A 26,055-nucleotide genomic window follows, 5' to 3' on the forward strand; every position below is an offset into this window, starting at 1 on the left:
TAACAACACAGTATTGAGTTTGAGCATCATTTTTCCAATAGCTCATACTTGATTTTTTTCACATTTTTTTCTTTTTAGCAATACAGCATTCTTTTATAAAGATGCATGATTTTTTTTGTTGTTGTTGTTGGTCATGGGGCTTGAACTCTGGGCCTGGGTGCTGTCCCTGCATTCTTCACCTCAAGGTGAGCGCTCTACCACTTGAGCCACAGTACCACTTCCGGTTTTCTGGTGATGTATTGGAGATAACAGTCTCACAGACTTTCCTGCCCGGGCTGGCTTTGAAGTATGATCCTGAGATCTCAGCCTCCTGAGCAGCTAGGATTACAGGCGTGAGCCACCGGTGCCCAGCTAAGATGCATGAATTTTTTAAGACACTGTGATATTATACTTAATAAATTACAGTATAATTTATGTATAATTTTAGCATACACTAGGAAGCCAAAACCTTAATATGACTTGCTTTATTGTGTATTTTCTCTCTGGCTCTGGTTTGGAACCCACATCTGCATTATCTCCAAAGCATGATGTAAGTGCCCATTTTAGCACATGGATGGATTTCTATCCTTTCCTCAGCACAGCAAATTTCCTAGCCTGTGCTGTGTCTCCCACAGGGAATGGGTTTGAAGAAGAGAAACAGTCTGGACATGTTGAGTTTGATATGTATTAAACCTCTGTGCAGACACGTTCATGAAAAGTTTAGAGAGAAAGTCTGGTCTTGGTGATATAATCTAGTAAATTCCACACATGTGTGGAAATCAAAGTGCTTCAGTGATGAGAAAATAGTTGATACTGAAAAACAGAATTGGCCCTAGGGTACCATAACATTTGACTTGGAGCTGCGGACCAAAGGCAGATTCTCTATTGGGTGGTTATCAGGGAACTCTTGTGAGCAGGCTGAGATCTGAGGATCGAGATTTGAAGCCAGCCTGAGCAAAACAGTCTGTGAGATTCTTATCTCCAATTAACTACCAAAAAACTGAAAGTAGAGGTGCAGCTCAAGTGGTAAACTGCAGCCTTGAGTGAATAAACCAAGCAAGAATACAAAGCTCTCAGGGTTGGGAAGGTGGCTCAGTGGTAGAGGACTTGCCTCGCATGCATGAGGCCCTGGGTTCGATTCCTCAGCACCACATAAGCAAAAAGAAAAAAGCCGGAAGTGGCGCTGTGGCTCAAGTGGTAGAGCGCTAGCCTTGAGCTGAAGAGCTGAGGGACAGTGCCTAGGCCCAGAGTTCAGGCCCCAAGACCAAAAAAAAAAAAAAAGTCCTGATTTCAATCCTTAGTACAAACACACAGATACACAAAAGAAAGAAAAAAGAGAAAGAAAGAGAAAGAAAGAAAGAGAGAGAGAGAGGATAATAAATGTCAAATCTTTTAATTTATGGGAAACCTTACAAAAGACAAATCCAATAAAAATAGCAGAAAAAATAAATGGTTGCACACTCTGGGAGGATTGGGTGGCTAGGAAAGGGTAAACACATAATAAAAACCATGTTGTGATGATAGAAATATTCTTGACTGTGACTGTGTTTGCACTTACATTAGTGTGTTTGTCAACCATCATTATACTTGTATACTTACAATGGATTCACTACAGTGAATGGCAACTATACCCAAGAAGCTGATTTATTTAAAACAAAAAAGCTTTTGAATCTAAGGCGGAAGGGAGATATTTTAATCTGAAGAAGTGGAGAGGGCACTGGAGCAGGACACACGTGAACACAGGAAAAGAGATGTGAAACACACAATGTGTGTGAAAGTTCTTTACACCCTAAGTTTAGAAGGCTTCACCTTCTCAAGAAGGAAAATTTTCTTTGTTCATCCTAAAACTTTAAACTTGACAATTACATACATCTTCCAATCCAATAAACAAAGTTACGAGCACATCTATTTCCTTTTCAGCAATTTCTCCTGGGGCCTTTAACCTAGATCCCAAAATTGCTCTTTTTTTCTCTCCAGTTTAAGCATCCTTGATGACACCATACTCTTCTGTCTTTCTCTTAGATGTGAGACCTGGACTCTGATGTCATTACTAGACATCACCTTTTTGTATACCCTAACAACTGAGCTTCCAAACATTTTCTTGCTATCTGTATTCCTAGATACTGAAAGATTGTAGAATTTTTAAAATTAGCATAGTTTATTCTCTTCTAATTCATAATTGAATTATATGCCAGCTCTGGGTGACAAGACTTGTAACCCTAGTGTACTAAAGAGAGCAATAGGAGAGATACAGAAACTGATTTCCTCCCCCTTCCCAAACAATCAATCCTCTCTTATATTAATGGTGTGTGTGTGTGTCTAAATTCCACATGTGAGAGAAAATATAGTATCTGTCTTTTGTAGTTTGGCTTATTTCACTTAACATGACCATCTCCAGTTCCATCTATTTTTCTGCATTTCTGCAAACAACATAATTTCATTTCTCTTTAAGTCTGAATATTACTCCATTGTGTACATATACCACATAGTCTTTACTTATCTGTTGAGAGCTACATAAGCAGATTTCATAGCTTGGCTATTGTGAATAATGCTGCAAATGGATGTGTATTTATTCTATAAGCTGAAGACTTGAACTAAACTATAAAAAGGACTATGGGTCAACACAGGAGAAGTAATAAAGATTAACCACTAGGGGAGCTTATTTTTTCTTCTATTTTGGTAAACTTGTACTGAAAGGTAATTTCCGATCCTGACTTCCTCAAACCTCTGATGAGCTGTCTGAGTTCAATCTGAGGTGGATTATTATTAGCATCATTTACTTTTTTTGTTGTTGTTGATGAGAGACATCTTCGTTTACCATTCCTGACCTGCTCCTCATGCTGCTGAGGCTCATGTTGTTTATCTGTGGTAAGTCAGACATCTCAGCGTGGGGCCTGGGAGGCTGTCACCTGGGATCCTACTTCTTGGGGAGTCGAGGGGACTTCTCAGGGCTTAGTTTCTACCTGGTGATTCTTAGCAATGCTCAGATCTCTACTTCCAGCTGAAGGATCAGAATCAGGCAGAATATGGTAGAGAGATACAGAAATAGATATCCAGATTAAAAAAAAAAAACTAACCCTGTAGTTCTTCCTCTTAGAGGAATTATTCATGGCCTACCTTCCTTGCCAGCACTGATACTATCTTTGTTCTTGATGAGTCCAACAGTCACACAAAAACTTATACAACAAATTGGCCTTTTAGTTCCTTGCTTTTCTTACTGTCAACATTATTTCTTTTCTCTCTTTTTCTCTCTGAGTCCCCATCCCTACCATCACAACTTACAACCTATTGCCTCTTTGTTTTAGCCTCCCTCCCCACTCTAGTGTATTTTTAGTGTAGTTTTTTATTCGCTTTGTTTCCAAAATGTCTTCAGCTCCCTAGGATTTCTTTTCTGGTATCAATCATTATATAGCATATGCTCATTCCTCACTGTGGACAGCTCAGGTGCTGCAATCCATCACCAGCACCAGGTCCCTTCGCATATACTTTCATTTCTCTTCCTATACTGCACTGTCCTGTGAAACACACTTTTCTACATGCTTTACATCTGTGCCTATGCAGCTCAATGGGACCTTAAACACAAAGCACAAACCTGATTTTTATCTCCATTGAAACTCTGAATGTCAGGCGGTCATGAGCCCTACCAGGCAATCTTCCAGCACCTTTACTTTCCTGTTCATATGCTCACGATGGCCACTATTTCATGCCTTCCCCTTTCTTCTCAGACTTATCCCTTTTCACTCAAAATTTATAACCCTGCTTTACATTTCAATCTAGAGACAAAATCAACCACAAGAAAATTGCCTCATATTTCTGCTGCTGTACCTACTAACCCACTCACCTCTGCATTCACACACTCCACCTTCTCCCCACACTGCCCGTGTCCCTTATCTGATCAAGAACAGGGCTCTCTACTTGGGCATTGAGTCCAAGACCCTTTTTAATTTAGGGCCTTGTACTCTTGCATGATTTTTTTTGCTCAAGGATAATACTCTACTGCTTAGGCCACAACTCCACTTTTGGCTTTTTGGTGATTAATTTGAGGTAAGAGTCTCACAGACTTTTCTGCCTGCACTGGGTTCAAACTTTGATCCTCAGATCTCAGCCTCCTGAGTAACTACGATTACAGATGTAAGCCACTAGCTCCTGGCCTCCTTTTAAATCACTTAAAACGTTTTTTTCCCCAACATTAAAATGTTCCCCAATTTTAGATTATTCCCACAAATACACAAACACACTATATCTTTTATTTTAAAAGAAACATGACTTCATGGTGCCCTCCACTCACACCATCTTTATTATTAAGATAATAATGAAACAATATTTATTGGATGCTAAGTACATTTTAGGCATGATTCTAAGTGCTTTATAGGTATCGATTTATTTATTTAGTCTGTTCTGGAGCCTGAACTCTGGGCCTGGGCACTGTCCCTCAGCTCTTCAGCTCAAGGCTAGCGCTCTACCACTTGAGCCACAGTGCCACTTCCGGCTTTTTCTGCTTAAAGTGGTGCTGAGGAATCAAACATAGGCCTCATGCATGCAAGGCAAGCACTCTACCACTGAGCCACCTTCCCAGCCCATTTTCTTTTTCTTAATATATATTTTTTATTGTAAAGATACTATACAGAGGGGTTACAGTTACATGAGCAAGGTAATGAGTCCATTTCCTACCATCCCTTCCCTCCCCACCTCCTCTTGATTCATTTAATCCTCACAAAACTTTGAAAAGTGTTCACTGATGAGTTACTACTATCTGTATTTCATAGAAAAGGAAACTAAGCACAGAGAAAAGATATTATTTCCTCTTGTAGGAAGAAGAGTGAAGATCAAGATCTCCTCCAGATAGATACATTTCATATAGACAGCCTTCATTTCTCTAAAATTTTCTCTTCTTGACTATACCACAATACTACTATAGATTCTTGGGATAAGAGAGAATCTTTAGCGATACCTGAATTCATTGTCTGGATTCAAGCCTTCTCTGATCTAAAGATGATCATGAGCCTTATCTACCTTGCCTGACTTTATTGTTATCACAAGGCACTGAATCCAGAGTTGGATCATCAAGGCTTTTGAGAGATGAGATGGGACTAGCACTAGGGTGTGAAAGAGACCACTGCTAAGAACAGAAACTCCATTTCCTAATCACAGATGGCAAAAGCTATTGGAAATTCCCTTGTGATCATAAAAAAGAACCAAGTGCGTTGTGGACAGGTGTTCTGTGGATGCTGTGGAATGTAGGGAAAGGAACAGAGAGAATGAAGGAAAGAAGGTAGAAGGGCAGGGAAGGAAGCAATGATGGAAGAAGAGAAAGGGAGATGGGAGGGAGAGAGAGTGATGGGGAGGAAGTTAGAGATATGGAGAAGGCATGAGGGAAGGACGGTGTAGTGTTGGAAGACTTCTCTAAGGAGTTAAACTCTGGGTGCCTGTGGGACTTTGGGTGCTCTGAACTGATCTGTACCATACTCTCTTCCAGCTCCACTCGGTGAACCTGCTGGTGAGTTGCACTTTCTTGTCTTGTCTTGCCATAGTTTGTAGGTACCATGTCACTTGTGTCAGCACAGGAGGCCTGTTGATGACTGAGTAGCCTTTGCCTGTCCAAGACACATCCGGTGGTAGGTGTTAAATTGTACATACATCAGTGACTCCCCTGGGCTCTGGACTGCTCTCCCTGTATCTTCTCAGCTGGGTGTCCATGGTTTCTCTACCTACTCCAGAATACTCTTATTTCTGGGAAGCCTCAGCCAGCCTAGGGAGGGAAATGTCATTTGTGCCCAGAAGGCAGGGTTGCCAAAGTCCCCCACGTTCTCCTGAGCTGGATGCTCCAGCAAAGGTGACAGAGGAATGTTCCAGCCGGGGAGCTCCCCACTGCTGCGGGTACTCATGCCACCTGTGAAGTGAAGCAGTACTGTTGACTCTGGTTTATTTTAGTTCCACATTGCAGCCACAGCTGTGACCTTAGCACGTCTTCCTCCTCACAATCTTGTGTATGCAAATCTGCTTCATTATTTTGGTTCTGGTTTCATCTTACTTTTTCCAGAGAAGGACAATGGAAAACTCTAGCATCACACCGTGAGGAATCAGTCTCTCACTAAGACATATTCAAACATCATATATATGAATGTCTTTCTTGTAGATGAAATATGAAGCCCTGGTTTGAAAGAGGTTGATCTGCCTTCCTCTCCCCTCATGAATGCAGGAACATGAATTCTCATGACTAGGCCCAAATCAACCTAGCCTTCTGGGTTTCTCATGATGCTTGTGTGGGTAGAATTCATGCCTGTGACAATACTATGAACACCTTCAGTTTGGTATCTCTTTTGCTCCTAAGCCCAGTGCCCAATCCTAACTGAAACAGAAACCCAAAGCCACATCAAACATGAGGAAACAGTTTCTCCAGGTATTTTCTAGGTAATCTCTGCTGCTGGAGAATTACCTCAAACAAGCTCAGAACTGTAAAAGCAGAGTGCCAGACTCTTCTAATCAGTCCTGTTTGGCTTTTCACTTAATCCACTCTGCTGTCCGATTCATCAGAACGGTTTTCATGCCATTAGTATTCTTTTTTTTTCCACTAAATTCCAAAAGTTCTCCTGTGTATCAGTTCCCTGGGAACCAGAAATGTCAAAGGACACAAAATACAGAGCATTCCATATCCTGCAACAGTAACCAGTGATAGAATTGATGTTTAAAAGGATGCAGGGGAAAATCCTTGGAGATAACAGACACTGACTTAGGAATCATTGTTTCCTCCCCGCATTCTCTAGTACCAGAGTATATGGTATTTCCATCTGGTGAGGAGAGTGAGAGGGACTTCTTTTAGGAAAATTATTCATATCTCCCAATATCTCTCATATCTCAAATATCAGAGGCTCTGGGGGTAGATAAACTAAAGACTATAGAGCCAATGCTGTCTGAGTTTGTGACCTTTCATGGGTTGTTACTGCAGGTCTAGCAAAGAGCCTTTAAGACACAAAGGGATATGTCCCCAAGGCTTAAGGTATGGGTTAAATTTGTCTCTCATACATGGCCCCTACAGAGCTCTGTTAGAAGTCCTGGACCAAGGAAACTAGGCTGTGTGGATGGCAAGCACAGGGAATTTCTAGGCAGATTCACTCCCCCTCTCTCAACAGGAATGGCAATAGTAGAGGCAGAACAGTCAGCAAAGAGTGAGGAATGAGTTCCTCACTGTCATCGCTCACTGTATGGTCCTTCTTGTCTTTGGAAAAGATCATGGGTCTGAGAAGTCAGGGGGAAAAGAACAGAAGAAAATAACCAATATAGCTTACACCAAATGAAAGAAATGAGGCTGGGGGTCTCTCGGTGATAGAACATTTGCCTAGCATGTGTGAGACCTTGGGCTCCACCCCCAGTCACCCCTCCTCAGAAACTGAAAGGAAAGATAGATGAAAGACATACTCACTTTTCCTAGAACTTCAGCCTTCACCATCTCCAGTAAGTGTTCATCTCCGCCCCGCCCCCCTCCAACACACTTGCTTCAACAAAAGGTTTTCCAACTCATGAATAGAAACTTAAAATAGAATAGGATCCAAATCACACACAAGGGCTGCCTTCATAAAGTAGTGCTGCAGAGGAGCACGAAGTACTTGCATGTCCTGAGTGGCCTCATGGCAAAGCGAAGCCCCTGGGCCACCTGGGGAATGAGAGGGTGGTTCTCTGTGTCCAGCTGACTGACAACCCAAGCTGATGCATCTCTCATCTACAACTTTGAGTCTCATCAACCTGAACTTTGTCTTTAACTTTTCTCTCCAGAGGATTTTTCACATCCTGTGCTGAAAGCTATCCCCCTCAGGCCTGTTGAGGGGAGTTCAGTGACCCTGATCTGCGAGATTCGTCTCCCTCTTTGGGAATCACACAAGCAACTTGAGTTCTGTTTCTTCAAAAATTACCAATCCCTGGGGTCAAGCTGCAGCAGCTCCCCAGAGCTTTGGATTCCCACCATGTGGAAGGAAGACACAGGGTTCTATTGGTGTGAAGCAAAAGCAGGGGTGCTCAGAAACCCCAGAAGGAGCTTGATGTTCCAGATACGTGTGCAGAGTGAGTGTGTGTTGCTCTTCCAGGGTCAGGCTGGGGAGGGAAGGGCAGAATGTGGCATTATCACCACCCCCCCTCCCGCCCCCAGGATGGTGGGCTTCTATCTCTGCTGGTGTCTTTCTCTCTTTATGTCCAGCATGGCAAGATAGCAAGAACATGCTTTGTGGAAGAAGTGAGTAGAGTAGGCAGTTGAGAAGGGCTGGTGGAAAGGGGCTTGATTGAGAAAGATAGAACACAAAGAGGGTGTTTTATCCTTCTGAACTACATTCTTATATATCACAGTTGGTCACGCTAACACCTTTCTCCATATAAACCCAGGGTCTAATGCACACAGAGGTCTGGGTACTTGCTAAAAACTCATCATTGATAAAACAGACCTCTCCCACCCTTTCCTTTTCTCACCACTACAAAAATTTTAACCCAGCTCCTACACAAAGGGGATAGCAGGCATGATTTAAATGCTTCATAAAGGGGGAGAATCTAGACAAGAATCCATGTATATCCTACACAATTAAACACTTCACATATGTGGTTTAATGGAAACTCCTAATTATAGGAGACTCTATCTACTTACAGATGGGAAACTGCATCTCAGAGAAGTTAAGTAATTTGATCCAGGATACAGAGTTATTTTCACCTTCAAGCGCTTTAATTTATGATTTGCACTTGTAATCACCAAACTACTATTTGAAAAGGAACAAGTTTGAGGATCAGAGTAATAGGAGAGACATTGTCCTAAGAAGGCAGATGATTTCACATTCCTGTGGTATTATTACGGTGTCTTTTTTTTTGTTTTTAATCATCAACTTATTAGGCTGATTCCAAATTCTCCCAAGTGAAGCTATATAAATCATTGACTTTGCCCACATCTTTTGCTTCCAGAACTCTCGTAACTAATTTTTACTATCAAAAAGTCCTTCCCCAGGGACCCCGGCATTTACCTTGTGTTCCTGCAGGAGTTCCCGTCTCTGATGTGAGCTTGGAAACTCAGCCCCCAGGGGGCTGGGTGACGGAGGGAGACAAGCTGGTCCTCATCTGTTTGGTCGCTAATGGCACTGGAGACATCACCTTCTTCTGGTACAGAGGGGCTCTGGGTGTAACCCTGGAAACAAAGACCCAGCGCTCACAGACAGCACAGTATGAGATCCTCACTGTGAGGGAGAGTGATGCTGAGCTGTATTTCTGCGCAGCAGACAATGGCTATGGCCCCAGTCTCAGTGGGCTGGTGCCCATCAGGGTCAAAAGTAAGTGGTGCTTTGGGCCAGCATGCCTCACACTGGTCTCCACCTTCCCCCAGGCTACCTTGAGGAAATCCAGTGGGGTTGGGTGACTCAGAATAGGCCGGGATTATGGTCTAGTCTATTGCAATATCGGAGACCCATTCTTGACATTCCGACGTTTCTTTCAGTCCCAGTATCCCGCCCTATCCTTATCCTCAGCATCCCTGAAGGCCAGGCCATGGTGGGGGATATGGTGGAGCTTCATTGTGAAGCCCTGCGAGGCTCTCCTCCGATCCTGTACCATTTTTATCATGAAGATGTTGTTGTGTGGAGCAGCTTGGTCCAGTCTGGGGGAGGAGCATCCTTCAACTTCTCCCTGAGTGCAGAACATTCTGGAAAATATTCCTGTGAGGCTGGCAATGGCCCCGGTGCCCAGCGCAGTGAGGTGGTGACACTCAACATCACAGGTATAGCTGAGCCTACAGCACTTTCTGGTCAGTGTCTCATTGCATCCTGAGAGAGGCTAAGTACTTCCAATGGTGTACTATCAAAGACAGGGCTTTCTGTTGGGGGTGCGGTCACCAGATGATGTGTCTGAGGGGCAGGGAGGACACAGTTGGGTGCTCTCTTCTTTCAAGAGCGGAAGATTCCCTAGATAAATATTACCTCCAGAAAAGGGAAGTTTTTTGTTTTTGTTAGTCATGGGGCTTGAACTCTGGGCCTGGGCACTGTCCCTCAGTTCTTCAGCTCAAGGTGAGCACTCTACCACTTGAGCCACATCGCCACATCTGGTTTTCTAGTGGTTTATTGGAGATAATAGTCTCACAGACTTTCCTTTCTGGGCTGGTTTTGAACCTTGATCCTCAGATCTCAGCCTCCAGAGTAGCTAGGATTACAGGCGTGAGCCACCAACGCCCAGCTTGAGAAGGGAAGTTTTTAAGTCTGGCCTACACCCAAGATGTCTGTTCTCCAAACCCCAATCTCTTCTGCACAGTAGTTCACCTGCAGGTCTCTTTCCTCAGTGCCTGTGGAGGGCAGAATGGATCACTTCCCTTCAGGAGTCATCGAGGGGATGCTCGGCAGCCTTGGGCCCATCACTGTGGCCCTATTATTTTGCTACTGGCTCAAGAGAAAAATAGGTTAGTAGTTACAGAACTTGGTACCTTGCTACTGTGATCTGTGTTGTTCACTGCAATAGGCTGTGACACATAGACTGTGAAGCGTAAATATATGTCTTTAGCGACCTCACTTGCCAATCCGTGCTCAGACCCTGCAGCCTACTAATGAACTTCATGAAGAACTTTTGACAAAGTTCTTTATCAGCAGAGGCTCCTGATACCTTGCTCTTCTGTGATTTAGTTTTATATAAAAATATAACACTTAAAATAATCATCCACCAGAAGTTTAATGCATGGGGCCTCTTCCACCTTCGGGAATAGAAGCACACCTCCTGCACCCATAGGTTCTCATCGTTGCTGGATCACTCTTACTTTTCAGCTAAAAATGTCAACTTCTTAAGGAGGTTTCACCTACAATGGGTTTCTTCTCTTATGAATCCTAGCTTCTTTAGCTTCCCAATCCCGAAGTACATCATCATTCATAGATTTAACATTGATCTGTTCACTGAGCAAGTTAAAGATGGGGCAAGAGAGGATACCAAAAAGCTATCATTTAAGTGACAAACTTTTCTAACACTCCATCTATGCATAGCTGGTCTGTGGCAGGCTCGGAGAATTTTGGTAGCTTTTCAGTATTGGCTGGTCTGGTTACAAAACTTAAAACCTACAATAGGCATGGAGGTTCAGAGACTTGGGTTCAGACTTTCCCTCTGCTCTGATACTGGCTTTAGGAATCTGATGTAACTACTTTTGAACCAGAATCACCTTGTTTATGAAATGCAGGCCCTGTACACAATATCAGGATGTCCTCTGGGCACCACAGTGGGCACCACAGGGGGTGGGCATGGAAACGGAGGAAAGGGAGTTCCTCTGCTGACATGTACACCCATTTGTTTGCCTTCCAGGAAGACGCTCAGGGGATCCAGTCAGGTAAGGCCCCTGCTTCCTCTCTAAGTATTGATAATGATGAAAACAAATCTTAAAAAAAATTCAAATTGCCCTCTCTCATGAGCTTTCCCTGTCATCTCCTTACTAAAACTCACTCATGAGTTTGCTCACTGGCAAAATTGAACCTCAGCTGATAAAGAACTTGGCGAAAAGTTCTTCATGAAGTTTTTCAGTGGGCTCTTCTTTTTAGACTTCATATTGTAACTAATTAATTTAAATCGCATTGTTTTTCCTGTTGATCCCCTTCAACACATTTGCAGAAGAAGGTTACAAGGCTTTGATTAAGATCCTTCATTCACTCACTTATTCATTCAAGCAATCAGCCAATATTGTAGGTCATTCTGTCAACTTCTGAGAGATGTGAATCTATGAAAGACCTTGAGAGGCTTAAAGTGTTTTAGAGGAGGTAAGACACACACACATCTCTGATATGCGTGTCAGAGAGTAACAAACGTACTGAAAAAAAATCACTGCTGCAATTCTCTAGACTTTTAGAGGAGGAAAACATTTCCAAAATACTTCCATCTGCAAGTTATTGTTTATGTCAACAGTAAACTTTATTTTTTCCAAATCAGAGTAGCACTGTGGTGGGCCAGTATATGTCTGACCATTTTCTTCTGACCTTTCCTGAAGTTGTTTGTTCCAATTAGCCACCTGTTTATATTTTTTTTAGCATTCACTGAGCCTGTCTGATGTGAATGGCCCCATTCTGGGTTTGGACAATAGCATTGTGAAACTGCAGGCCAAGGCCTTACACTTTGGGTTATATACATTAGGACAACTTTTCAGTGCCCCACTCAGCCCGTGTGCAGCTGTGCGTCCAGCTGCTAATTTTTTCATGGATTAGCATTCTGCTCAGGACCCTTTAGAACATGTCTTTCACTATCTTATATAGTTTTATATATATATATATATATATATCATATAGTTATATCTGATATAGTTATAGCCCAGATTGATAGAATTCCTTCCTTCTCTCCCTCCTTCCTTCCCTCTTTCCTTTTTCCCTTCCTCTCTTTCCCTTTCTTCCTCTCTTTTCATCCTCCCCTCCCACCTTCCCTTCCTACCCCACCTCTTTCTTTTGCCAGCACCAGGGTTTAGACTCATACTGACTCAGTTAGTGTGCTCACAGCTGGCACTCTACCACTTGAACCATACTTCTAGTTTGACACTTTGCTGGTTAATTGAAGAGAGAGTCTTAAGGTCTTTACTACTCATGCTAGTTTTGAAATTCCATCCGTCAGATCTCAACCTGTTGAGTAGCTAAAATTTCTGATGTGGGTCTTGGTACCTAGCTAATAGCCCATATTTCTCTGTTTGCAGGAGTCCTTCCAGCCCAGTACCCCAAGAAGCCAGCTACCTCAACTCACCTGCTCCAAGGCAGCTAGAGCCTATATATGAAAATGGTGAGGTTCCCCAAATGACCTGGGCCAAGTGGGGACAGCAAGCTGGAGACAGGGCCACTCGACTCACCAAACTTCATTCTACCATACCTCATTCTCCTCTGCACATAAATGACTTATCTGCCTTCATGGCTGTGTTAGGTGGTGTCATGGGGTAAGCTAAATGACAGGAAGAAGGGCTTGTATCATGATATGACCTTTCTTCTCTTTCAGTGAACATTGTGAGTGGGGATGAGGTCTATTCATTGGTGGACCAAATCCAGCAGGAACGGGAACCAGCAACAGGTGAGATATGGTGTGTGTGTGTGTGTGTGTGTGTGTGTGTGTGTGTGTGTGTGTGTGTGTGTGTGTCTGTGTGTGTCTGTGTGTGTCTGTGTGTGTGTCTGTGTGTGTGTCTGTGTCTGTATCTGTGTGTGAATTTTCCTTTTGTCTTTCCTGAAACCTAGGGGACAGTCAATGGCTGTGGGCAACCATGCTTAGTGTCAGCCTCTGTCCCTGGTGCTGACTGGGTCTACTTGAAGCCAAGCCTTTGTTCTGGAGTCCTCCCCAAGGAGATCACAGTGCTCATGCTAATCTGGCCTGCTCCATGCCTCATGCAGCCTGCTACACATAGCAGCCTCAGAGAGGGCAGTGTCAGCCTGCCTTCTCTGAAGAGTCCAATCCACCCCATTGTGGCTGCCTGGTTACCGCTGATGTTGGCAGGCCCTGAAAAGCTGAGATGCAGAAAAGCATCTCCTCCTTTCTTTTTCTTTCTTTCTTTTTTTTTGGTCAGTCATGGGTTTGAACTCTGGGCTAGGGCGCTGTCCCTGCGCTCTTCAGCTCAAGGTGAGCGCTCTACTGTTTGAGCCACAGTGCCACTTCCGGTTTTCTAGTGGTTTATGGGAGATAGGAGTCTCACGGACTTTCCTTGCTCGGGCTGGCTTTGAACCATGATCTTCTGATCTCAGCCTCCTGAGTAGCTAGGATTACAGGCGTGAGCCACCGGCGCCTGGCTTAGCATCTCCTTTCCTAAGGGCCCAGATACCACTCCAGTTTTGTTTTGTTTTCTTGAATACCAAGGTGGGATCATACTTGTGATAGAAAAGCAGAACATGAGAAATTAGATGGGGAAAGGGAGAAGTCTTTATTCACTTGAGCTGAGTACAATCTCCCAGCCCTGCTTTGTCCCCCAGGTGAATATCCCAGGACACATGTGGACATCTATTCTAGACTGAGGAAGGCAAATGTAATGGATATAGACTATGATGATGCTATGTGAAGTTCTGGAAGATTCTGATCTTTGAAAACCATCCCTGATTTTGAACATCAGACTTTCAGAGACCCTGGGGAGTCAGCTTTCCAGTATACCTCTCCTATGAGGTATTTTTCTCCATGAGATGGTCCCTTCATCTACTGAGAAGCTGGTGCAAGCCCTGAACAAACAACTGCCCAGGAAAACCAACCTGACACCCACTCCCAGTTATTTCTGCCTTCAAATTCTGAGTAGCACATGTTTTGGCCATTCCTCCATTGTGTTTTATGCAAAAGTTCTGGTCCAACTTTTTCTTTTCTTTTCTTTTGTGTTAGTATTGGGACTTGAACTCTCTCACGTGGTTTTTCACTCAAGGCTGGCATTCTACCACTTAAGCCACACCTTTACTTCCTTAATTCACTTTGTATTTACAGTGACTTTCAAAATATAGATTAATTTTTATGCAGGTAAAGTCAAGTTTTCCCATCTTGACTTCTGATTTATCTTCCATCTGACTGTAGTTCCATGCTATAAAACATTTTCTTGGGCTGGGAAGGTGGCTCAGTGGTAGAGCGCTTGCCTTGCATGCATGAGGCCATGGGTTCAATTCCTTAGCACCACATAAGCAGAAAAAGCTGGAAGTGGCACTGTAGGCTCAAGTGGTAGAGTGCTAGCCTTGAGCTGAAGAGCTGAAGAGCTGAGGGACAGAGCCCAGGCCCAGAGTTTAGACCCTGTAACTGGCAAAAAAAAAAAAAATCTCTTGCTAGATGCCAGTGGCTCACACCTGTAATCCTAGCTACTCAGGAGTCTGAGATCTGAGGATCACCATTCAAAGCCAGCCCAGGCAGGAAAGTTCATGAGACTTTTTTTTTTGTCAGTTGTGGGGCTTGAACTCTGGGCATGGGTGCTGTCCTCAGCTCTCAGCTTAAGGCTAGTGCTCTGCTACTTGAGCCACAGCGCCACTTCCAGTTTTCTAGTGGTTTATTGGAGATAAGAGTTTCGTGGACTTTTCTGCCTGGGCTGGCTTTGAACCACAATCCTAAGATCTCAGCCTCCTGAGTAGCTAGGATTACAGGTGTGAGCCACCAGAGCCCAGCTTCATGAGACTCTTATCTCCATTTAACCACCAGAAAACCAGAAGTAGCACTGTGGCTCAAGTGGTAGAGCACTAGCTTTGAGCTGAGGAGCTGAGGGACAGCGCCCAGGCCCAGAGTTCAAGACCTGTGACAGAAAAAAAAAATTCTCTTATATTTACTTATAATTTAATAAGCTTTGGTCTATACTCATTGAAACAGTATGAAATATATTTGGTGTGAGGTACAGATTTCCTTTAATTGTTTTTGTTCCTATATATGGTTATTTTTGAAATAAAAATGTGAGGAAAGAGCAAACCTTATTTTTTTCAAACCTGTATAAATTGTCTACTATTTATTAAATATCCCATTCTTTCTCCCTTTATTTTCATGTTTTCGTATCTCACCTAAGTTAAACATGACTGTTTTGGGACTCTTTAATTGTACGATTGTTTTGCTGCACATCCTCTAGCATAAAACACTAAAACCACATTTGCTTCAGTGTTGCAAGAACTCAGATGGGGTCCCAACTCAAGAACCGGCACATTCTATTTCCTGTGTCTTGGATACTCTTCCTCTTTATAGGCTTGCTCTACCCACCCCATTCATTCCCACTGTTGTCCCCCCCCCACCCGCCCCACCTTGGTTGCATTTTTCTGAACTCAATGCTTTCCCTTGGCTTCATGTGGCTTCTTCACTCATGGCTAATGCTCTATCATTTAAGTTATGCCTCTAGTTCTGACTTTTTTGCTGGTTAATTGGAGATAAGAATCTCAAGAATTTGAGATTCCAGGGATGTTTTCAAATCCTGATTCTCAGATTCCAGCCTCCTGAGTTGCTAGAATTAAAGTCATGTGCCACTGACACCTGGCTTCCTTCAGTTGGATTTTTATGCATTGAGTTTCTTTTTCTGGCCCATGGAAATCTGATTTTCTTTTTTTTTTTTTTTGTAGGAAAAATATAGCTTTCTATATTTTATATTTTGCCTGCTATCACTTGTAGTTGGAGCTGGTGAAGGGATACTTAAGAATAACTACTGGAGCACTATGTGACCAGAAGGGTAAACACCCATTTACATTAGTACTTAAACCCATTTACCTTAGTACTTACATTAAACCTAGCCCTGGCTTCTTACATGACACTCATTATTTGTTAATAATATCTTTAAGTGAACGTATACTTTAGATTACTATCTGATAGAGTCTGTGAGTTCATTTGTCTAAAAAATGTTCAGAAGTAAAATTAGAGACTGATAGCTTAGCTCTGAACTTAATAGTTTTAACACTTATTCTATGGCATTTCTGGCTTCTATTGTTACCTTTAGATAGTTTAGTGTGGTGTGCTTATCACTTAACAATTTAACAATTGTTACATCTTTCAAATGAGTTGACTTCTTTGTCATTATATAATTACTTTCTTGGTTAGGATATTCTTAGTATTCTCTTTCTCTCTTTCTGTCTTTCCCCCCTTTCTCTCTTTCTCTCAGAGGGTCTGCAGTAGGTCTATTGGTTTATCTCAGTGGTGAAAGGGGCTACTGTTCTTTCCAGAGTGGCTACTGAAGACCATGAGGGCCCTGATTACATGGCTGCTTTTGCTAGTCCTGTGCCCGTCTTCTTTGTTCCTCGTTGTCTCCAGATGGCTCAGGTGTGATGATTTCTCCAACAATTGTTTCTGTCATTCTTCTTTTTTTTTTTTTTAAATCCTACTGTGATGTTTCAGGTTTTAAAAATAGAGTCTACAGTCTTTCCAAAGCTATTAGTATTCATAGATAACTGTCTTAAGCATATTTTCTGTTGCTATAACAACACCTGAGAGTGAGAACTATAAAGAGAAAGAGGTTTATTTTGGATATTTCTGAAGTCCAAGAGCATGGGGCTCACAATAAAAAAAAAAGAAAAAGAAAATAAAAGAGCATGGGGCTTGCATTTACTTGGCTTCTGGTTAGGGCCTTGTGTGTCTCCACAGGAAGTAGAACAATGGAAGGACAGTGGGGTGCATGTGGAAGAGAGATCACACAATGCAGGACAAAGAAAAGAAACACCACACTTGCTTTATAACCATCCACTTTCCTGGTAAGCAATACAGCCTCAAGTGGATGAGAAGTTACTGCCCCGAGAAAGGCATTATTCCTTTTTAATGACATAACCATCTGCTAGCACCTACCATCAGTTTCCCCAACCCTCCAGCAGGGGTACATTGAATATTGATTGAACTTGAGCATGGATTTTGAGGGGACAAACAATATAATTGCCTTAATTGACATATAAGTGCCTTAATTTTTTTTTCTGGGAGGGTGATTACTGATCTCTCTTCTTACTGTGAGTGTATTTGTCTAAAAAACTCTAAAGTATAATTTAAGACTGATAGCTCTGAACTGAATAGTTTTTAGCATTTTTATTCCATGGTTTTCTGCCTTCTATTGTTACCCTTAGATATTCTAGCACTGTGTGCTTATAACTTAACAATGCTAACAACTCTCACATCCTCTTGATGAGTTGACTCCTTTGTCATTCTATAATTACTTTCTTGGTTAGGAGGTTTTGGTTTTTGAGTTGGGTTTCTGATTGTGCCCTTTTCAAAAATCATTTAACTTATGTGTCTTCTAAGCCCTGGAAATAGCCACTGGCCCAGAACTATTATTATTATTATTATTATTATTATTATTATTATTATTATTATTATTATTATTATTATTATTTTGTCAGTCGTGGGGTTTGAACTCTGGACCTGGGCTCTGTCCCTCAGCTTTTCAGCTCAAGGCTAGCACTCTACCACTTGAGCCACAGCACCACTTCCACTTTACTGGTGGTTTATTGGAGATAAGAGTCTCATGGATTTTCCTGCCTAGGCTGGCTTTGAACCATGATCCTCAGATCTCAGCCTCCTTAATAGCTAGGCTTACAGGTTTGAGCCACTAGTGCCTGGCCCAGTACCAATTTTTATAGTAATAGTGATTTTGGGGAAAACATTCTGTTTTCTCCAGAGCCCATATAAAGAGATCAACTTCTTCATTATGTCTTTGTTATCTTTGTCTCCCTGCCATCCAGCAATAACCAACCACTGGGTATCTGTTTTCAGTAGATCCTTCCCCATCCTAAAATAACCACTTATTTGATACAGGGAAACCTTTTGAGTGTTCATCTTATATGCATAAGTTTAGTTTCAAGTTTCTACCTTTTACAGACCCAGGGTTTCATCTTCTGGTTCCTCATGGTGACTTTCAAGGATAAGGAACATCTGGCCTGGGCCATAAAAGATCCAAGAAATCATTTGGTCCATGACAGGACAGACACATATTTTTCTAATTGGCTACCACAGCCATTGGCCTGTACTGATTTTTGTATGGCTTGTGAATGATGTTATGAATATCCAAATGGCAGAATCAAAGATTTTCCATGCAACACTAAACCCTAAAGTGATCTAACATAGTCTCCCTCCCCTCATGCCTCCCAGGGGAATGGCAATACTAATTTGAATATGTGACTTCTGTTGTTACTTCCTTTTTTTTCCAATCTATATATATAAGGGATTTCCTTTCATTCTTATGTGTTCAGTAATGCACTTAAAATTAAATAATGTTTATCAGGCTGGGAAGGTGGCTCAGTGGTAGAGCGCTTGCCTTGCATGCATGAGTCCCTGGGTTCGATTCCTCAGCACCACATAAGCAAAAAGAAAAAAACCGGAAGTGGCACTGTGGCTCAAGTGGTAGAGTGCTAGCCTTGAGCTGAAGAGCTGAGGGACAGTACCCAGGCCCAGAGTTCAGGCCCCACGACTGGACCAAAAAAAAAAAAATGTTTATCAGTTACGATCATTGAACATGGGAAGACTTTCAAGATTTTTGTCTACCATAACTTGTCAGAAACAGGATTCTTCACTTCTTGTTTGTGCTTCTTGGGAGTGCTGCTTGATTTTGATTTTAGAATACCCACCCCTACCATGTGAGTGTGTGTGTGTGTGTGTGTGTGTGTCTGTCTGTATTGGGGCTTGAACTCAGGGCCTTACACTCTGGCTTAGCTTTTTCATTCAAGACGGATGCTCTACTATTTGAATCACACCTCCCCTTCCATCTTCTTGCTTAATTGGAGATAACAATGTCTTGAGTGTGTCTCCTCCGTCTGCCTTCAAACCTTGATCCTCAGATATTTTAAGTGTGAGCCAAGCTCTAGGCTTGAATTTTCCAATCTCTTAATGAGATTTTGAAAGTAAGATTTAAATCCTTAGTGTTTAGCTTGCCATCTTGGGTCATCAAGTACTTATAGGAGAAAACAGGTTTTTATTTAATATGGTAAAAAAATTTCCTGGCCTTCCTGAAGGTAAATTCCAGATGTTCAGGGATTTATCCCTTGGCTGTCTGCCTCTGTAGCTTTGCATCTGCCTTTCTAAAGTGCTTGAAAGTCTCTGAGCACTCCAGAGTAGTCGCTACTCTTTTTCCTTGTACTCCTTTCCAGGACCGGAAGCTCTACCTTCTCACAAGTCTAATTTGTTTTATTAAAACCTAATCATCTCTCAATAATTATTTCTACTGACAGCCTTTACTTCTCCTTAATCTCCACTGTGTCTATTTGGTACAGAGTACTGCCACAGAAGGTACCACACAAGGAGGTTTGCTTTTTTACATGTTTCTTTTACTGCTAAGCCTTAATTCACATAAGAGTTGGGAACATATGTTTTCATCTATGTATATGGGGTGTCTTAGCAAAGTGCCCAGAAAGTAGAGGGTATTGAATGAAATTTTTATTAAATAAATGAATGCATGAATCCATACATGCAGGCATAAATATATACTCTGCTTTAGAATCATACCTTTGTGCATTGGGAACAAGTTGTTAACAGGGTATATAAGAAGAGTAAGCAAATACTTTGGGGAAATCAAAGTCAAGAATCAGAATGATCATCTAGATCTTGGTGCTCAGCCTTTCTTCAGCCACAACACAATTTATATTCACTTACCTGCCAGAAAAATGCCCACAGAAAATGCTGTGGGCGACTCTAGAAAGTTTAGTATAGTCATTGACCCATAGCCAACAGGCCAAAAGTTCCCCTTTGTCTCTGGCTTTTCTTCTGGAAAACCCACAGATGTAGAATTAAAGCGTTATTTAAATTATTCATGACTCCTAACAGCTCATCCTCACGTGCTTTCCCCAGGGACTACAACAGGAGACATTTTCATTTATATAGAGAGAAACCCATCACACAGACTGCTTTGGCATTTACTAAGAGTCTCACCAAGTCTTCCTGCCTCTACCTCACTCTGATACCAAGACTGGGATTTCCTCCACTTCCTCCCACAGGTAGAGCAGTGCCTTTTTGAATAGGGCATCATCAGAACTTCTGCAGCTACTGAAGGGACTGGTGTTCTTCATGAAAAAGAAAACCTGGAAACTCTGTAAAACTCTAGTCTGTAGACAAGTTACTATCTGAAACATCAACTCATTCATGCCATTCTTTGATATCCTAGAGCAAGTATGTGAATATAACTGTTTTAGAAACTGGATCTCTAGGGGCTCGGGAGTATGGCTCAAGTGTTAGCCTAAGCAAGCATGAGGTTCTGAGCTTAAACCCAGTACTACCAAGAAACTGGATTTCTAGGATATTTTCTTTGTATCTTCCAAGGAGGTAATGAATGATAGTTTCCAGGCACTCTTATTCAGTCTGAATTCCTTGTCATATTTTTGGTCTATGGGAGTCTCAGTGGATTTCTATAAATTAATGGATTACATTGTAGAGGATCTTGATGGCAAGAAAGGATAAGTTCATATAAAAGACATCTGGATAATATCTACCTACATAATACCTGGATTTCCAACATTTAATTCTGCACCAGAAGTCTCCAGCAAACAGCAAAATTTCCATAGCAACTCTAAAAGTATGTATTTATAAACTTAGGCCAGCCTCATTCAACAAAGACACCTCTTATTAGCCAAGGTAATTACAGTAACTTAAAATTACTATGGCCACAGATACCATAACAACTATGGTGCCATGATTGCAGCTATTTCTGCTGCTATTTCTGCAGCATTCACTTTGGTGAGTTATAGTCTTTTTTGTTTTTGCCAGGCCTGGGGCTTGAACTCAAGGCCTGGGCATTGTCCCTAAGCTTCTTTTGCTTAAGGCTAGCACTCTATCACTTTTGTCACAGTGCCACTTCTGGCTTCTGCTTATGTGGTACTGAGGAATCGAACCCAGGGCTTCATGCATGCTATGCAAGCATTCTACCACTGAGCCATGTTCCCAGCCCAGTGAGTTATATTCTTTTTTTTAAAATTTTTTTATTGTAAAGATACTATACAGAGGGTTACAGTTACATGAGCAAGGTAATGAGTACACTTCCTATTGAGCATTGTTACCCCCTCCATTGTTTTCCCCCTACCATCCCTTCCCTCCCTACCTTCCCAGAGGTTCTTGAGTTATATTCTTAATGTTGTACAATTTACTTCTATCTTTGTGTCTCTGTAGATCTGAGTTCAATGAAAAATATCTAGAGACCTCTGAAGTTAACCAGTTCCATTTTCCCATTTAACTGGATAACTAACTTCTTCAAGTAGGGAATGTAATTGTTTTGTTTTTCTGATTTGTATTTCTTGAAGAATCAACTTGTAAGTCAGGTACCAGTGGCTCATGCCTGTAATCCTGGCTACTTGGGAGACTGAGAACAGGAGGTTCATGATACTCCCATTTGAATCCAAGGCATTACATGTAGTTCACAGAGAAGATGGATCCATTGCATGTGGCAGATTGAGTTTTGATAAGCCTACCTGAGGACTCTCCAAGGTAGAGATGGATCCAAGGGATTTCTACATGTTTATCTAACACAGCTTCCCTCTCTCTCCATCCTTTGTTGGCTAAATATGTCTGCACAAAGAATATTGTTACTTTTCAAATCTATATACACACGATCTCATTTCTGTCACTGTAATCTTAACCATTTAATTCTTCTCCATTCCCCTCTACCAGGAAACTACTAAGCCAATTTAGGTATCCTTCCAAATTATGTGCTCCAACTTGTAAATGTCTATCCTGTGAAATACAGAACACCGGCTACACATGAAATTTACCTTTCACCTCATGTCCTTTTTACCTCACAACAGCAGCATTGGTCTCTAATACTATTCTCTTTTCTACCTGCAACAGTTACTTTAAAACCGGTCATGAATTCAACCTTATCGCATTTGGTAATGCCATAGGAAATATTAATTCTCAACTGGAGATCCACATTTCAACTGGTGGCATGTTGAAGTCAGAGAAGGGATACCAACAGTTGGGAAAATAGATGCTTACCATCAATATGCATCACCATCTTTTGCATGTTCCTCTCTCTTCTCCCTTGCTCAATTCCCTTTCTATTCATCAGATTCTTACACCTTCTGGATAGTGGATGGTAAGGTTGAAAGGGATTATAGGTTGCCAACAAGCCCATCTGGTAGGGAGGACTTAATAAGATTGGTGACATCTCTAACCCCTAGGAGACAACAACCCCTGATCTCTCCCACATGCTTATCACCCATCTGCCCATGCAGAAAATTCAAGTGGAATAGTTGGTACACAAGAGAGACTATACCATGCAGGCCTTATTTCCTATAAATCTTTCAAAAATACATACATTCCATATACTTAAGAATACTAGCAATCACCAAGCACACAGAGAAAAATAAAGCCACCTTTAATTCCATGTTTTTCAGTTACAGTTACCCCAATGCTTTGGTGTTTTCTGCTCCATCACCTTTCCGACACTGCCGGGCAAGGCAGGCAGTGTGGTACAGATAAAGTGCATTCTATGGCTCGTTTGCTCTTAGCAGTATGTCCTAAGCATCTTATTTTGCTATGAGAGCATCTTCTACAGAATCATTTTAATAGTTGCTTCTCATTCCACAAAGTTTTGGTACACCATTTATTTTTAAATCTTCCCTTTTTGGGTATTTTCAGTGTTTCCTTTTTGTATTATTATAAACAAGAGGATGAGCAGGATCATAGGGAAGCATCTGTATTTCCCCAAAACAAAACTACAGCCTTAGGAGCAGTGAAATGTGAAGTGTCCCCGACCATATGTATCAAGTCTACAAATGTTTCATGATCAGTCAGCCCCCACCTACAACATTGTCATTTACAGTTTCATGCTGCATATGATCTAAAAAGGCAACTTGAATCTACCTGGACATGGATCCTGAGCAGAGGACAATACAGTTGACTTCCCCTTGCCTATGGGGAAAGCTTTCTGAGAACCGCATGGATGCCTGAAACTGCCAGTAGTCCCAAATCCCATATGTACTATGTGTTTCCTCCCCTACACACCTATGATGAAGTTTAATAGATAAATTAGGCACAATAAGTAATTTCCAATAATTAATGATATAACAATTCTAACAATATATTATAATAAAAACAGTTTAAAACAAATTTTTTCTCTAGAATCTTCCAGTTAATATTTTTTTGTACTATGGTCGTCTCTGGATTACTGAAATTGTGGAAAGCAAAATCGTGAGTGAAGGGGCTCCTGTATTCAACATTCATGGGGTCTACATTTACTCAGAATGAGAATGAGAATTAATCCTGATCATGGATCTTGACCTGATGCATGTTTTGAATTGCAGGGAGGAGCTATTTCAGGACTATGGGGCAAAGGGGACTTAAATGTCTTAAATGATTTAGAGCAAAACCACATTCTAGGTAATCAGAAACTGGCTAAAGAAAAGAGTCTGTTTTTCCAACAGTGGCCTTCATTTTTTAACACACAGAAGGAATATATCATACTAATATATCACTGTTTCTAAGCCATACTGTGGACCTAGACTGCCTAGGGTTGAATCCCAGCTGTGTTACTACTAGAAAATGATCAATGACCAACTTGCTCCCGCTACAATCCTGAATGTCTGCATTCCTCCATAATGCATGTGTGAATTCTTTTTTTGTATATATTTTTTATTGTAAAAATACTGTAACAGAGGGGTTACAGTTACATGAGTAAGGTAATGAGTACATTTCCTATCAAGTTTTGTTACCTTCTCCTTTGTTTTTCCCCTACCATCCCTTCCTTCCCCACCTGCTCAACTCCTCCCTCTCCCTTCCCCAAAGTTGTAAAGTTAATTTTCAACATAGTGTCTTGTATATGTCATTGTTACAATGTGTCAACCTATATCTTTATTTCAGCATTTTGTTATTTCCCTTCCCCTCTCCAAATTAGAAAAACATATATACAAGATGCAGGGTACCGGAATGAAATACAGTAGAAACAGGGGTTATACCATGAGAGAAGAACATACAAAAGAAACAAAAAAATCATATAGTACATTATAAATACATTAAAAACGGGGCTGGGAAGGTGGCTCAGTGGTAGAGTGCCTGCCTTGCATGCACGAGGCCTTGAGTTTGATTCCTCAGTACCACAAAAGCAGAAAAAGCTGGAAGTAGAGCTGTGACTCAAATGGTAGAGCACTAGCCTTGAGCTGAAAAGCCGAGGGAGAGTGCCCAGGCCCAGAGTTCAGGACCCATGACAATAAAATAAAATAAAATAAAAACAACAGCAAGAAAGATAAAACCACTTGTGTCTCTATCTTTGGGTTCATTTCACTTAGCATCATCTTATATAGTCATATGTACATAGCTTTTGAGCTTTTCTGCTTGTCCCAGACATATACTAGTTATTGTAAATAAGGGAAACCATGGGACCTATGTTTCTTTGGGCCTGGCTTACTTCACTTAATATAATTTTTTCCAAGTCTTTGCATTTCCTAACAAATGGGGTGGTGTCATCCCCACGACAATAGTAGGGGTAGGTCCTGGAGGTGGTGATTAGATGGTGAGGGTGTAACAATTATGAATAGGATTTGTGCTCATATAAAAAAGCTTGAAGGAACTGACTCACCTCTACCACCATGTAAGAACACCGAGAAGGCATCATCTCTGAGGAACAAGTCTCATCAGACACCGGTTCAACTTGTCCTTGATATTAGACTTCCCAGCTCTCTGGCCTGTGAACCATACTCTGTTGTTTATAAATTATTCAGTCTAATACACATTGCTATAGGAGCCCATATAGGCTAAGACACTTACCTTTGCCGCTAACTCAGTTCCCACATTTGTGGAAAGAAGACAGAGTTAAGGTCAAAAGCTTGCTGAGAGTAGAAGAAACCACGAGCACAAGGCACCCAGAGCTGTGTTCAACACGGACAGAGCTGTGTACAAGTGTTAACCATCATCACTAGTGCCAAGATGGGAACTTTTTCTGACACTGAGAGGATTGTTTTTGATGCTCTTATACCTACAAGACTAAGGCTCTTTTACTCCCCCCATTTTTTGCTAATTATATAAAGTCTATCTTGAAAGATACCTTTATTCAGATCCCAGATGGTAGCTGGACCAAGTCCTCATGTGGCTGTGGTCGCTGCTGGTCATCTTTGGTGAATCCAATCATCTGAGTTAGAACAGAGATGGTAGCAAAGGGGATCTCCAAGTCCTATAAGGGCTGAGGCTTTATCAGAGCCTAGAGAACAGCAAGACTACTTAGGTCTCTGCCTCTAGCTTCAACTTTAGAGTCAGATAGATGCAAAGCTGGACCAAGGAATGTGAAATCACAGCATACCCTAATCTTTATGGTCAAGGCAGGTCACCACCATGACCAGTGGTTGATAATAAAACTGTGTTCTAGTATGTTAGATGTTATATATGGTAGTCTCATAAGTAGAATGTTTAATATTTTTGTGTAATATTGAATACCTTCATCTTGATGAAAACCAAGTATCTACAAGATTTGGGTTCAGAATAGGCATTGAGATCTTTTGTTTGTGTTACTCTGTTTAACTATGGGCAAGAGAAAGCCAATGGCTACTCTGAGAAATAAGATTTCCTTTCTAATTCAACAGGCACTAAATAAATAGTTATTATTGGAAGAAAGGTGTTCTAATACAAAATATGGCCAGAAGAAGGGTTAATTTACAGTGGGTTCAGCTCTCATACGTTTTCTGATGAACATTTTGGGACTTGTGGCTACACTGCTGTGTCCCAATCTGTCTATCACTTGAAAGAGAGAGAGAATCC

The 26,055-nt window shown here is 41.6% G+C and overlaps 1 protein-coding gene across 4 annotated transcripts; it reads left to right on the plus strand.

Moving 5' to 3' along the window:
• The first annotated feature begins 2,681 nt into the window (after positions 1 to 2,681).
• LOC138812041 (Fc receptor-like protein 1) lies at positions 2,682 to 23,340 on the plus strand. Of its 4 annotated transcripts, none has more exons than XM_069999987.1 (10): positions 2,682 to 2,847; positions 5,456 to 5,476; positions 7,750 to 8,034; positions 8,988 to 9,275; positions 9,440 to 9,718; positions 10,274 to 10,390; positions 11,275 to 11,299; positions 12,641 to 12,723; positions 12,934 to 13,005; positions 23,132 to 23,340. In XM_069999987.1, exons 1-10 carry the CDS (start codon positions 2,817 to 2,819, stop codon positions 23,146 to 23,148), a joined length of 1,218 nt encoding a protein of 405 aa, XP_069856088.1. In that variant the 5' UTR covers positions 2,682 to 2,816; the 3' UTR covers positions 23,149 to 23,340. The 4 variants fall into 4 exon arrangements, with proteins under 4 accessions (XP_069856088.1, XP_069856089.1, XP_069856087.1 ...); XM_069999988.1 differs by lacking the exon at positions 23,132 to 23,340 and adding an exon at positions 15,978 to 16,129; XM_069999986.1 differs by lacking the exon at positions 23,132 to 23,340 and adding an exon at positions 13,893 to 15,352 and having other exon boundaries at positions 2,685 to 2,847.
• Positions 23,341 to 26,055: the final 2,715 nt, after the last annotated feature.

The sequence above is a fragment of the Dipodomys merriami genome, unplaced genomic scaffold (genome assembly GCF_024711535.1).
Source record: "Dipodomys merriami isolate MVZ:Mamm:240054 unplaced genomic scaffold, mDipMer1.0.p SCAF_56, whole genome shotgun sequence".
Lineage (NCBI taxonomy): Eukaryota > Metazoa > Chordata > Mammalia > Rodentia > Heteromyidae > Dipodomys > Dipodomys merriami.

Excerpts from the sequence above, each read along its gene's own strand:
- LOC138812041 (XM_069999986.1), top strand. The coding sequence starts at position 2,817 with ATGCTGCTGAGGCTCATGTTGTTTATCTGTG. Across the intron at positions 10,391-11,274 it reads CTGGCTCAAGAGAAAAATAG|GAAGACGCTCAGGGGATCCA; the intron begins GTTAGTAGTTAC and ends TTTGCCTTCCAG. Across the intron at positions 11,300-12,640 it reads CGCTCAGGGGATCCAGTCAG|GAGTCCTTCCAGCCCAGTAC; the intron begins GTAAGGCCCCTG and ends CTCTGTTTGCAG.